This window comes from Rana temporaria, chromosome 2 (assembly GCF_905171775.1).
Source record: "Rana temporaria chromosome 2, aRanTem1.1, whole genome shotgun sequence".
Lineage (NCBI taxonomy): Eukaryota > Metazoa > Chordata > Amphibia > Anura > Ranidae > Rana > Rana temporaria.
Genome location: NC_053490.1, coordinates 76,463,409 through 76,478,477, shown reverse-complemented (window position 1 = coordinate 76,478,477; position 15,069 = coordinate 76,463,409). Strand labels below are relative to the sequence as shown.

The window sequence follows — 15,069 nt, the reverse complement described above, 5'->3', positions numbered from 1 at the left end:
CCCCTCCTGCGTATCGAGCGTCGCGCTTCAGGCGTTTTGTCGCCTAGGTGTGAATGCAGCCTCATGCAGTGCTGTTTTCATGTCCTCATTGTTCGTTTTTGCTCTCAAGCTGCTGTAATTCTTCTCTGATCTCCACACTTCCTGGTTGTCTGTTTCCTGATAACCACAGTACTGGGAGCTTTCTCTCTGTGGTCACTAATCAAGGAAGTGTGATTTCTGTGTGTCTAAAACCCCTCAGCACCAATCAGTTTCGTTTTTCCAAACCATCACTGCCCTGTATTGGCTCTGTGGCTCTGTACATCACAGAAGCATGAAACAACATGCACAAATGAAACTAGAAACTACAGATACATTATATGATTGATTTTTATCTATTTTTAATCATTTTTAAAAGGAATCAGTTAACTATTATGTCTTTATACCCTGTAAACAGTAATTTCAGCAAAAAAAATATGTTTCCTTTACAACTTCTTTAAGGATTTCGAGAAGATCTGTAAAGAAGAGTGGACCAAAATCCCTCCTGAGATGTGTGAAAACCTGATAACCAATTACAAGAAACATCTTACCTCTGTGCTTTCCAAGGGTTTCTCCACCAAGTCATGTTTTGCACACAGCAGCATTGATTAAAGACCAGGACCTGCTGATTGGCTGTGTGCAATCACAGCCCAGAGCGCTTGTGTTGGTAAACACAAGCTCTGTACAAAGGGAGCGATCTGTCAGTTTCTCATCTGTGCACGAAACAGAGACCTCTTATAAAAATCAGTACGCTGTACACACATTACACTTACTTAGGCACATATTTAACCTCTTGATCGCTCTAGACCTTAACCCCAGCCAGTGTCGTTAGTACAGTGACAGTGTATAGTATTATCACTGTATTCATTTCACTGGTGATGTCAGTGGCATTTAGTTTTCCCAGCGTCAGTTAGTGTCAGATTGCCCTGATGCACTATAAGTTGCTGATCAACATCATTTGTAGTATAAAAAAAAAAATTGGAATATAGATTTCATAGTTTATAGGCGCCATAACTTTATTGCACTCCAATCGATATACATTTGGGCTTCATGTACATGGGATGTTTTTACAACCTCTCCTAAACGATTTAACTTGACAGATAGTAACCAACGTTTAAATTGTCTGTTTTCCCGCGTTTATATGCCACGTTTAGCAGCGTTTGCTGCGTTTGCCTTAAGCGTTTGAATTTTTTTTTTCAAATACCCAAATAATGAAAAACGCCTGTAAACGAAACACAGCTAAACACGAGTTTCCACATTTACAAGCTTCTGCAGGCGTTTGGCATTTCAAATGCCTCTGAACATCCGTCTTGAGCGCATTTTTTTTTTGCATTCTAAAAAATACCTCTAAACTAAACCTGCCCAGAAACGACTATAAATGACCCTGTGTACATGTACTGATAAGATAACGTAGAGGAGAGTTCAGGGGCAGCTAAAAAACACCCATCTGCTCCTAAACGCCGTTTACCAGCAGCAGTGTACATGAAGCCTTATTAGGGTCATGTAGCAGAATAAATTTTGCCCAAAATGATTTTTTTTATATATTTTTTTTATGAATCTGTTTTATAGCAGAAAGTAAAAAATATAGCAAAAAAAAAAACAGTGATGATCAAATGCCACCAAAAGAAAGCTTTATTTGTGTAAAGAAAAATGACAAATATAGTTTTGGTACTGCGCAATCGCCAGTTAACCACTTGCCGACCAGCCACCGCAGTTATACTGCGGCAGGTTGGCTCAGCTGCGAAAATCGCCGTAGGTGTACATCAGGCTCATATACAGTGATCTCGGGTGGTGCACACACTCCAATTGGCCAGCGGGGGAGACAATCGGCGGGTCTGGCGGATTGGATGTCCCCCGGCCACCCGCAATCTTTTCCCGCAGTGACAAACTGGGGATCTGCAAGACAAATCTCTGTTCTGACAGGGGAGATGACCCAGATCCTGTCTTTCTGCTATGCAGGAAAACTGATCTGTGTGTTGTCCCAGTGAACCCTTCCCCCATACAGTGGGAACACCGTTAACCCCTTGATCGCCCCGGATGCTAACCCCTTCCCTGCCACTGTCAGTACAATAACAGTGCATATTTTTAGCACTGATTACTGTAGTAATGTCACTGGTTCCCAAAAAAAGTGTCAAACATGTCTGTTCGGTGTCCGATCTGTCCGCTGCAATGTTACAGTCCCGCTAAAAATTGCAGATCACCGCCATTACTAGTAAAAAATAAATAAATGATAAAAATGCCATAAATCTATCTCCTATTTTGTAGACACAGTAACTTTTGTGCAAACCAATCAATATACGCTTATTGAGATTTGTTTTACCAAAAATATGTAGCAGAATACAAATTGGCCTAAATTGATGAATACCGTATTTATCGGCGTATACCGCGCACTTTTTTCCCCTTAAAATAAGGGGAAAATCGTGGGTGCGCGATATACGCCGATCCCCGCTTCCCACGCTGTGTTTGAACGCCGCCGACATATACCGAGCGTAGTACACTCGGCCGGGCTCGGCTCCCCTCGTGGTCACGCCCTGTGCCGCCTTCTAGCCTTTATGCGAGAGCAGCCGAGCGTGGCCGAGCGTACTGTGCTCGGTATATGTCGGCGGCGTTCAAACACAGAGCGGGAAGCGGGGATCGACTCAGAAACAGCGCGGGAGAAGCGGGGAGGACACCACCAGGGCCGCAGACGGACGCCGGACAAGGCCGCCGGGCAAGACACAGACGAGGGGCATTCAAACTAAGTATTTTATTTTTTTCAGGAAATTTCCCTTCCAGGTTGGGGGGGCGCGCTATATGAAGATAAATACGGTATATTTTATATAATATATTTGACTGAATAACAGTATCATCTGTTATTATGCTGGGGTTGTCTAGATTCACCTGACTAGCTTTCCTAGTAAATAGCATAATTTGGATATGTGCTTACCAAACAGTAATATTTATTTTGCTATCGAAGGAATATTTGCAATCAAACTGAACGCTCCTTGGGAGTTTCACCTTGCAAAACAGAACAGGAACCATTTACTGTACATATATATCAACATACTGTATGTGTATATAGTCCACCATGCACAAAAAAAGACATGAGCAGTCTTATAAGCTGGTGGTTTTAATGTGCTTAGCCCATAAAAGTAATGCTTCTGCTGAATTTTTCCTTCTGTCACAGTCCAACTCTCTTCTGCTATGTATTTGCATCGTGTATAGAACTGAGACATTATATAGTGAACCATTTCATAATTTATCAGCCCGTGTGTAGCAAAGTCAGCTGCACATCTATGAATAGTGAGGAATGGCAAGCGAAGACTGTAAACAAAGCATCAATCTCTTGTTAGGCTCATTATTGTTCACAATCAAAGCTTGTCTGCAAAGCAGCAACACAGGGATACAGAGCCGGCTAATAGGTTTCAACAAAAGGCACTTCAGTGTTTGTAATGTATGCAGCAGCTCCAGGTACTCCCGAATGTAAATGATGAGGTGATATTGATGAAAGGAGGGGATTGAGGTCTCAGGGGGCACCGATGAGGGATTGAACAGAAGCGGCCTTGCTCCACACGTAACTGAAGCCTGTCGTCTTCACCGCTCAAAGCCATAATGGGAGGTGGCAGTCTGAAATGAGTTGCCACGGCAAAGCGTATTATTTTTGAAATGCTTTCACACAAATCGCCAGGCCCCTCCATACAACTTAGTTTCATGCTTTAATGTCATCAGGAGGCACAAATTGGTGTGTCTAATTGTTTGCCACCTGCCAGCAAAATGAGCTGCCAGCTCGCCAGACGGGTTTGATTGTCTGTCAGCCATTCAGTCGATTGAGAGTGACAACATCAAAAATTATCCTTCAAAGTCCGAGGCCTGAGCTGCTTTCAAGGCACCCTTTCCTTAGAAAGTGCGATTGGATGACTGCAGTTTTCAATTAATTTCTAATACACCCTTCCTGCTGTCTCATCTGTTCAGGAGTACCTATAATTACATAATAAAGCACAACATCCAAGTTCTGTCATACCAGGGCCCGTCATGCGACTTGTTAGTCTACAATGACATCTCTGAATGAAATGTCTCTTATAGCTTTGAGACTTTGGAGTATAAATGAAAAATCTCACAGGCTGTATTATGTGCTATTATCACTTCTTTTATCTTATATGTTTGTTTTGTATCATTTTGTAAAAATTGCTGGTAGTGCTCCAGCGGGTTTTGCTAAATATCATACAGAGCTGAAAAATGTTTTCTGACATTTTCACTGGTGCTGTTTTTCTTATTAAATTTAATTGGGAAATGTTGAGGAACTACAAGTCCAAGCAGGCTCTGACAGAATGAGGGAGGGCATACTCAGAGTTCTTGTTTTCTTTTCCTGGAGAGCTGTTATCAGCAGTGGGGCCCCCTTTCAACCACTGTTTCTATTATGTGGTGAAACTAAAGGAAACCTGTCTTAAGAGACATTTGGGAACTGCCATTGCTGATCAGTTTCTGAAGATGTTAGTTGCTTGCCTGTCTAATTTTGTGAATTCATTACTTTTAATAGGCAGAACAAAAGCTAGATTTAGGGCCCTTTCCCACAGGCGATCCGATCAAGTCTACCTGTCAGTTTTTTCAGGTGGACCTGATCGGAAGGTTCATGCATTCCTATAGACCGGTGGTCGATGAGACGATCCTGAAAAAAAAAGGCTTGAGCAAAGTGCGGTGATGTACAACACGTACGACGGCACTATAAAAGGGAACTTCCATTCAATTGGCGACACCCTTTGGGCTGATTATGCAAATTTCCCTTCTCATAACCTGCTTCTGAGCATGCACGTTTTTTCCCCCGTCAAAGCCTACATACGACTGTTTTTAAAGACGTGAAAAACGACTAGAAAAAAACAGAGTATGTTCTAAATTTTTAATGCCCATTTTTCAAGTCAAGAAAAATGCTCTGGGGCCTACACACGGACGTTTTTAATGACCAATTTAAAAAATTGCATTTTTCTCGTCATGAAAAATGGTTGTGTGTACACGCCATTATACTTATCTGCTCTGTGCAGTGGTTTTGCAGAGCAGTCCAGATCCTGCTCTTCCCTGGTCCCTATTTTCTGCTCCTGCCCCCTCCCTCCTGTTGAGTGCATCCACAGCAAGCAGCTTGCTATGGGTGCCCCCGAGTTGGGCCGCAGCTCCCAGTGTCCATTCTGACACGGAGCCCCAGCCACACCCCTTTTATCTCCTCATTGGCTGACTGACTTTGACAGCAGATGGAGCCGATGCCGCTGTTGTCTTAGCCAATGAAGAGGGGAGTCCCTGGCAGAGGAGACACTCCTGCAACATCGCTGGACAGAGATGGGGCTCAGGTAGGTATAAGTGGGGATGATTGGGGCTGCTGCAAACAGAAGGCTTTTTATCTTAACGCAAAGAATGCATTAAGGTAAAAATCCTTCTGACTTTACCACTCCTTTAACTGCTTGCCGACCAGCCGCCGTCATTCTACGGCGGCAGGTCGGCTCTGCTGGGCGAGAGCCCATAGCTATACGGCGGCTCTTTGAGCCGCCGCTAGGGGCGCGTGCCCCCGACTCCCGTGCGTGTGCCCGGCGGCCGCGATCGCCGCCGGGCACACGCGATCACTCGGTACAGAGCGGGGACCGGGAGCTGTGTGTGTAAACACACAGCTCCCGGTCCTGTCAGGGGGGGAAATGCTGATCTTCTGTTCATACAATGTATGAACAGAGGATCAGTGTTTCCCCTAGTGAGGCCACCCCCCCCCCACAGTAAGAACACACCCAGGCATACTTAACCCCTTCCCCACCCCCTAGTGTTAACCCCTTCACTGCCAGTGGCATTTTTATAGTAATCCAATGCATTTTTATAGCACTGATCGCTATAAAAATGCCAATGGTCCCAAAAATGTGTCAAAAGTGTCCGAAGTGTCCGCCATAATGTCGCAGTACCGAAAAAAAAAAACGCTGATCGCCGCCATTACTAGTAAAAAAAAAATATTAATAAAAATGCCATAAAAATACCCCCTATTTTGTAAACGCTATAACTTTTGCGCAAACCAATCAATTAACGCTTATTGCGTTTTTTTTTTACGAAAAATATATAGAAGAATACGTATCGGCCTAAACTGAGGAAAAAAAAAAGTTTTTTTATATATTTTTGGGGGATATTTATTATGGCAAAAAGTAAAAAATATTCATTTTTTTCAAAATTGTCGCTATATTTTTGTTTATAGCGCAAAAAATAAAAACCGCAGAGGTGATCAAATACCACCAAAAAAAAACTCTATTTGTGGGAAAAAAAAGGACGCCAATTTTGTTTGGGAGCCACGTCGCACAACCGCGCAATTGTCTGTTAAAGCGACGCAGTCCCGAATCGCAAAAAGGTCTCTGGTCTTTGGGCAGCAATATGGTCCGGGGGGTAAGTGGTTAATAGATCTGCTAGGGAGAGAATGAAAGAAAAGTATTTGTGTCTGTAGAGGTTTGTATTAAAGTAAAGCTGTTGCTTTGCCAGACATACATAAATCACATTTTCACTTGAAGTCCGATCACTGAATAAATGTCAAAAAGTCATTGCAGTTTATTATTGCAGTGCAGTACCAAGGTTCACCAGTAGGTTGCAGTCAAATCTCTAATCACTGCTACCTTCCTGGCCAGACAGAGCGATTTCCATGGTGCCACATAGTCAAAGGGAAGGAGTTAACTAATTATTATCTTGTATTTTAACCACTTAAGGACCGCCTAACGCTGATATACGTCGGCAGAATGGCACGGCTGGGCACAGGAACATACAGGTACGTCGCCTTTAAGAGCCCAGCTGTGGGTCGCGCTCGCACGTGACCTGGTCCGAAACTCTGTGACCACGGGACCCGCGGACCCAATCACCGCCGGTGTCCCACGATCGGTCACAGGAGCTTAAGAACGGGGAGAGGTGTGTGTAAACACACCTTTCCCATTCTTCACTGTGGCAATGTCATTGATCGTCTGTTCCCTGATATAGGGAATGACTATCACTGATGTCACACGTCCAGCCCCGCCCCCTATAGTTAGAAACACAAATGTGGTCACACAACCCCTTCAGCGCCCCCTAGTGGTTAACTCCTAAACTGCAATTGTCATTTTCACAGTAATCAGTCCATTTTTATAGCACTTTTTGCTGTGAAAATGACAACGGTCCCAAAAATGTGTCAAAATTGTCCAATGTGTCCGCCATAATGTCGCAGTCACAAAAAAAACTCTGATCGCCACCATTAGTAGTAAAAAAAAAAAAAAAAAATCATAAAAATGCCATTAAACTATTCCCTATTTTGTAAACGCTATAAATTTTGCGCAAACCAATCGATAAACGCTTATTTCGTTTTTTTTTACTAAAAATAGGTAGAAGAATACGTATCGGCCTAAACTGAGAAAAAAATATTGTTTTATATGTTTTTTGGGGATATTTATTATAGCAAAAAGTAAAAAAATATTGATTTTTTTTCAAAATTGTCACTCTATTTTTGTTTATAGCGCAAAAAATAAAAAACCCAGAGCTGGTCAAATACCACCAAAAGAAAGCTCTATTTGTGGGGAAAAAAGGATGCCAATTTTGTTTGGGAGCCACATCGCACAACGCAATTGTCAGTTAAAGCGTTGACGAATCACAAAAATTGGCCAGGTCATTTACCTGCACAATGGTCCAGGTCTTAAGTGGTTAATGAAACTGTAACCAATATACCAGAGTAATATGTAAAAGGATTTATACATTGTTCATCCCAATTTCTTTTCTCCTATGTGCTCCCTACAGAAGTGTCGTGGTACCTGTGAAGAAACCTCCGCCTGGCAGTTTAGCTGTGAACACCGTTGGCACTGGTAACTTAACCCCCAGCACAACGCCAAATATATTCGCTGCTACTGGAGCAACTCCCAAAAGTATGATCAATACTACAGGTATTTGTTCCCTTCATTTCATCTTCCATCCAGAAAGTGTTTCCAGCAATGTATGTCTCATGTACACTAAGACTTTGTTGTACAGCTTTCATGTTTGTCTATGTTGGCAGAAATCCGGTAAAATCTTACACAAATAGTAGAAAGATTAAGATTTATTTTTTTGTTTTAAAAAAAAAAACACTTTCTCTGGATCTGTTTGTGAAAGGAAAAAGTGCAATACTTGTTTGGAATTAAATATTTCAAGGAATAATGACCTCATAGATGTAAGTTCTGATGAAAATCATTGCTGGCATAATAAGTCAATGCAGCCCACACCTGGGTTGATTGCTGAAGTGCGATAAAAACATAATTTTTAGGTAATGACTAATATTTTATAGCATTTTTGACACTTGCTTTAATTAAACAGCATGGTCTAGTCTGAGCAGTAGTGTAGAAACCAGGATCATGGGTATTGTAAATGCCACAAAACCTTAAAATGTAAGTTTCCTTGTTCCAAAAAACACAATAGGTTGTCCGATATGAGTATAGCAGCATAGTGTGCTTAAACCTACCTTCCAACCACGACTCCTTTTCAGTTCAAAAAAGTAGGTCAAAACCACATTAAAAAGGTGTAAATATGTCTTCTTAACGCCTTCTGCACACTGGACGGTCTAAAAAAGCCGGTAAAGTTTGCTGTAAAAAGCTATAGCTACAGAGTGAGTTTTTGTAGTCGTGTTTTTCAGCTGTAGCGTTTTTTTTTTTTGCAAAATTCTACTCGTTTTAAGATTTTTTCAGCGTTATGCCCTGTACACACGATCGGAATTTCCGATGGGATAAAATCAATGGAATTTTCCATCGGAATACCGTTCAAGCTGTCTTGCATACACACTGTCAGACCAAATTTCGACCGTCCAAAAAGCGGTGTCGTAAAAAAACATTACGACGAGCTGAGAAAGTTGAAGTTCAATGCTTCCGAACATGCGTCGACTTGATTCTGAGCATGCATAGTTTTTCCTCCGTCGGAGTTCCACACAGACGATCGGAATTTCCGATAGGATTTTTCATATTCTATTTCTAAACTTCAATGAAAAAAGTCCAATGGGGCCCACATGCGGTCGGAATATCAGATGAAAAAATTCCATCTGACTTTTTTCATCTGAAGTTCCGATCGCGTGTACAAGGCATTAGAGCGTTTTTACGGCTAAAAAGCTCCTCTCAAAACCCACTAGATTTGGGGAGTTTTTCTGGATAGGAAATGCTCCTTCTAAAAACTGCTGATAACAGCCTATGTGTGCATGGACACACATGATAACATGCTGGGGAGTTTAACTGCAGAAAAACACGTCTAAAGCCAAGAACAGCAGCTTAAAAATGTCCAGTGTGCATGAGGCCTAATAGTTATTGTAGGGATGGAACAGGCATTGGGACCAGCGCCCTCTACTGGAACTTGAGGTGTGCAATTTTCTCTACAGTCACAGCGCTCACCGTAAGTGATGGAAGAGAATACACAATGGGGTTGATTTACTAAAACTGGAGAGTGCAAAATCTGGTGCAACTCTGCAGAGAAACCAATCAGCTTTGAGGATATATTATCAAAGCCTAGTTAAACGAGCTAATGTTAGAAGCTGATTGGCTGCCATGCACAGGTGCACCAGATTTTGCACTCTCTGGTTTTAGTGAATTGGCCCCACTGCATATGTGTAGCCTGAAAGATCTGGATGGGGCTCCCTCCTGTGGCACTAGGGGGTCCCAATGCCTGCTCCATCCTGCACAGTCACCCTGAACGTGGGAGAAAGGAGCAGTGACTGGTGTTTATTACCGGAAAGTCATACAGAGGTAAAGTTTCACACTGGATTACTGCACAGATCTAGAAGAAAAACACAAAGATTTAAGTAATAATACACATGCCTCTTCTGTTTAGATAGTATTTGCTTTTTCAGCTTTAACTAAAGGCCTGTGTGTTCTCATTCGTTTTGCCATACTATTGTGCCTTGTGATATCATGCATTGTCCTGCTGTTTTCTGTGCTACCCTGTGATTCACACATGCCTTACATCAGATTTCCTATGCTTTTCTGTGGTGCCTTGTATGATTCTACTGTAATTGCTGTCTTCTTGTATATGAAACTTTTCTTTTACTGTGACTTAAATTATTCTAGGCATGTGAAACAGGGTGCCCAATTGAGAGGTCTACATCTTTAAGGGGGCTGCACATTTTTACTATAGAAAAAATTCTCAGACCCAACCGTGTACAGATCATTTACAGGGTAACCCCCACTTTCGTGGGGAAACAAATATATATATATATATAGCATATACATTTGTGACACAAGTCTTATTGTAGTTAAAGTGGATGTAAACCCATTTTTTTTTTATGTCACAATGTAGAGTATAAGATTTCCTATCATCTGTGCCCAGTCTTGCCACACAGAGTTAATCCAGCTCTGAGCAATCCTCTTTTTTATTGTTCAGTGAACTAAAACAGACTTACAGAGAAAAACCTTAGTTCATTCCGCCCCCTTGCTGTGAGTGACAGGTTATTTACATATCTCATGCACTAGCCTGGAGACAAGTGTTATTTTTTAATTCCCACCCCCACTCCTTTTCTGAAGTCATGTGGTTACTTTTCTGGATTTTGACTGGATGTTGGTGATCATAGCAGAATTTAGTGTAAGGAATACACAGGAAAAAATGCATGTTGACCAGGGGAGTGTAGAAGGAGGGTGGGGAGTCTACTGACATCACGACTCCACCCACCAAGCTCCAGACAACAGATACACCCACAGAATCTGCAGTTTTTCAGTTCTTATAACAGACAGAGGGGAGACATTTGACCGGTAAGGATACATGCAGGAGGCATCTATATCCTTATAGATCAGCACTAGGGCAGTAGTTTAGAAAGGATGAGAGTGGCTTTACATCCACTTTAAATGTTATTAAAAATTACCTTTTCCATCTTCAGCTCTGTAATTTTCAGTAAAGTTCAATTCAATATGGCTACCTGGAGGTGTTCTGTACAAAGAATGTGTACCGAACGCCCCCCAGTAGAAAACTTTCCTGCTTGTGTGATTGGCTCATTGATTTTCTCAGAAGTCTGCACTAAGATACAAGGCAGATTGCTGGCATCCTCTGCAACAAAAATTTCATTTTTGGTGACATACTCCCAATAGAAGCTTATGTCTAAAGTGATGCAGACCCAGCAATTTACTTTATTAGAGCCCTGCAAGTGCAACTGATTGATAATTATGAAACCAATCCCATTAAATTCACTTTCCACATGAATAAGAAAAGGTTGGAATCTGCAACAAAGTCTGTTAAAATCCATGTAATGTACATAGATCACCCAACAAAAGTGGTGTTACTTTATAACTTCTCTCCAAGTGAATACTAAGGGGTGTATTTAAAAAGCAAAATGCATAGCTGTTTTTCATCAAAACTGCATATACATTTGTTATGAATAGTTCAAAATCACATTTTATCAAGCTATATTCTCTGCAGATTGAGGCTGGGTTCCCACCAGTGTGAATTGGTTTCCCCACATCCAATTTACATGTCAGGAGATTGTGACCGGTTTTCTATGGAGCCAGTTTACATATCTCCGGAGCGGCTCCAGTGCATATTGCACAGGAGTCCTGTGCGTTTTCTGGTTCCTTTCAGGTCTGAATTCGGCCAAAAATTTGGGCTGAAATTGGACCTGAACCTGTGAATGGAGACACACCAGATTCTCCTGCTGTGAGCTGCTCTGTTCCTCAGTGTGAACCCAGCCTGAATGTGTGAATGGGAAAAACGCCACAGTATTGCAGGTAGATGGTGCTTCCTATCATAGGAAATATGTATGCTCCTCGGCTCCATCTAGTGGCCATAATGTAGTGTTTTCCCCATTCACACATGATCTGTAAAGACTAAATCCTGAGAAAGTTCAATTTTGCCTCGTTCACACAGAACAAATGTACATGCAGTTTTGGAGGACAAACTGCTACACCTGCCTGCCTAAAAACGCATTCACATCTTACCCAGCTAACAGTTAAATATTCCCTTTTTGGGTTAGTTATAATCTGTAATTACATTAGGGAATGGGATGGTAGTATGAGAAGTTCATTGTAACAAATACTTTGTTAATTCCCAATCACTGGAGCTGTCTGTGTGACTGGTTGAATGGATGTATGCGCAGCTGCGATCCCTCTTTTAATGACGACATTGTCTTTTTTTTAAATCACTTTGGAAGGTATATACTGTACTTAGATTTTTTTTGTAGCTATTTTGATATCAGTGTTTTTTTTTCCCCTTTTTCATATGCATTTTTCTTGGTCACATGGACTGCGCCATTTAATTATCTCTACAGGGTGAAAGGTTGAGATACTATAATAGATTAAGTTCGTTACATAGTAACAGACAGAGCAGTAGATCCGGTCATCCCAACAGACCTGTCATCTACCTGCTCAGCGGGGATCAGCAGACAGATCACTCACTGAACAAGCGGATCGCTGCCGGAGTCCGCCCCTTGTGAAAGGGGCCGTTGCGGCAAAATCTAGGCTGCCATTGTTGTCTTTATTTTAGGGTAACACTTCTAAGATTTGCATCCTTATTCTTCCGTTACTACTTCGTAGTCACTGAGATGCGTGCAAGGTATTGGGATACCTGACTTGCTCAAGCTCATGGTCATGCATCTTAAAAAATTAATAACCAGCAGAGCAGGTTACATTTCTATCCCAGAAAGTTCACATTAAACTAAAATGTCTTATAGTTTCTATGTCAAAGTAACGTTTTTATTTTAGGCAGCTTCCTTTTATATAGTTTTTTTCACCTCTGTTAGATGCTATGCTTGGCTTGGACCTTTAGTTGCATCATCAGTTATAGATTGCTGATATAAATGTTAAAAGTCTGAAACATCTCCTTATCAATGTGTGTGTCTTACTTGCTGAGGTTTTGTCGTTGGGACAGGTGCTGTGGACTCTGCCTCTTCCTCTTCCTCCTCATCCTCTAGTTTTGTAAATGGTGCTACAAGCAAAAATCTCCCAGCTGTGCAGACAGTGGCTCCCATGCCAGAGGACTCTGCAGAAAATATGAGGTAAGTAAAGTTAAATAAACCTATTAAACAGAGACAGACTTACTTTTAAAGAGAAGGAATGATGGAAAGAAAATGGAACGGTTAACCAATACCCTCCCCACTCTTCCTGGTTCCCCCTGTACCCCCATCTAGAGGTATTGAGCTGTCGGTGCCCTTGAAGCCAGTGTAGCAGTCTGGGGGGGGGGTGAAATTTCCTGCACTTCTTTCTCTAGGGATTCCAAGGTGGATCAGAGCATAAGCGATCACTGACCAATCAGTATTGCTCTGGTCCATCCTGAAAGCCCTACAGAAAGAAGGTGAAAAAGAGGGAGGGTTTAAATCCCCAGACTGCTACATTGGCTGCGTGGGCACTGATGGCTCATAACTCTCAAGGAGAAAGTAAAGAAGGGATGGGGGGAGCATGTGGGATGTTCATTTTTTATTTTCTGAAAAATTAATTAACCCTTTTAAAGTGTTACTAAACCCACAACAGTAAAATGTGTCTGTATATGTAGAAAAGCATGCTTGTTATACTCACTGTGAAACCTAAGGAGTTAATCCTCTGTATTGTGTAAAAAGGCTGTTTGATCCTGTCTTCTCTGATCCTCCCCTCCTTCTACTGTCCCCTAATAATGTCCTGATAACATAGTGTCTATGGAGTCAGGCTGCACATGCTCACTTTGGTGTATATTGATAGAGAGGTTTTTTTTTATTGTTCTTAGGAAGGTGCATGTGATCAGCACAGGGCCAATCAGCACTGTCCAGACAGAGGGTCAGGGGTCTTGCAATCTCATAGGACAGTCAGAAAACTCCTCCTACAAGCTTTGGCTGGACACTGATAGAAGTCACAAGACTGCTGTAACTACTGATGAGAAAAGGTATCTAGCAGTTTATATTTACTAAAACAATTGCATTTGTATGTACTGTGGGAGACCAGATATAGTAAATACAGGGTCCTGGGTTTAGTAACACTTTAAAGCAGAGGTTCACCCTCAAAATGAACTTTCCAGCATCCTTAAAGCGGAAGTAAACCCATCAATTTAACAGTTTGAAAAAGCAGTTACATTCCTGGCATGCCGGGATTGCTAACTGTCACATTGGTTGTGCTCTCAATCAAACTGTCAAACCATCCAATGGCTGGTGTCATAACTGATCACATGTGCAGCATCATGGCAGTTGAAGATTAAACAGAGGCCAAGACGCGCCTTAGCAGCCGTCAATCAACTCCTCTTCGTTTAGAAACGCCCATTACGCGCAGGATTCCCCGCTCGGAGCCGGAAAACAAGGGCTCATATACCGATAAGTACAAGTTAAAAAAAACAAAAAAAAAACAGCATACTGCAGATGTTAGCAGTATGCTACAGCTAATGTCAAAAAGTGGATTTTTGGGTGGACCTCCGCTTTAAGGATGACTAAAGGAAACCATTCTTGTTTTTTTTTTTTTTTTTTTTTTTGGGGGGGGGGGGGGGATTAGAACTACTATCAGTTTTCTATTGCTGTCTGTGTCCCTGTCTAATTGTTCTGATTACTAATGTCCTAAAATGAGGGTAAATCCAAATGTTTAAAATCAATACATATTCCTGTTGTAGTGGCAAATCTGCCAATAAGGACACTTGTTCACGTGACAACTGTTGGGATTTTCCTAAGGATTTAATAATGGTTTTCCTTGCCATTAGGGGGTCTGCATTTTTACTTTTACAGATATCACAGGCTGGAATTCTAAATTAACTGGCACCATAGTTGTCAGCCTGATACAAGAAGCTGCTATTGTATGTTTTGCAGGTAGCAAAGGCAGGCACTGTATTTTTATAAAAAAAAAAAAAAAAAAATCAGACCCCAGAATCTAGAAGCAAATGTTGTAATAAACATCCATCCACATTTAGACTTCACATTTAATACTCCCTCTTTCCTTCATCACATAAACATGCACCTCTTGAGTGACCTGAGCATTCATATTTATTCATAGATCATGCCAGCATGTCTAACCATCATCTGAAGTCTTTAGCCACATTTGTAAGTGTAAGGACCTGTCTGATTTTTGCTGGTAGATTCTTGGAATATGATTTGATTTGGCCATAAATGTAGGGTGAATACTTTGTAGTTTCCAATTTATTTTGGGCCCTTTGAAAGAATGAAGGTCTGTT

General features: G+C 41.6%; 1 protein-coding gene across 8 annotated transcripts in view; it reads left to right on the top strand.

The window, feature by feature from the left end:
* The window catches only part of NBEA (neurobeachin), a 793,834-nt gene that overhangs the window by 401,312 nt on the left and 377,453 nt on the right, over window positions 1–15,069 (top strand). For 7 of the 8 annotated variants that reach the window (XM_040340410.1, XM_040340408.1, XM_040340406.1 and 4 more), the window contains 2 exons: window positions 7,759–7,901; window positions 12,820–12,946. In XM_040340410.1, coding sequence (XP_040196344.1) covers window positions 7,759–7,901; window positions 12,820–12,946 — 270 coding nt within the window. The remainder of the gene's footprint in view (window positions 1–7,758; window positions 7,902–12,819; window positions 12,947–15,069) is intronic. The other variant, XM_040340409.1, reaches the window with a different exon arrangement.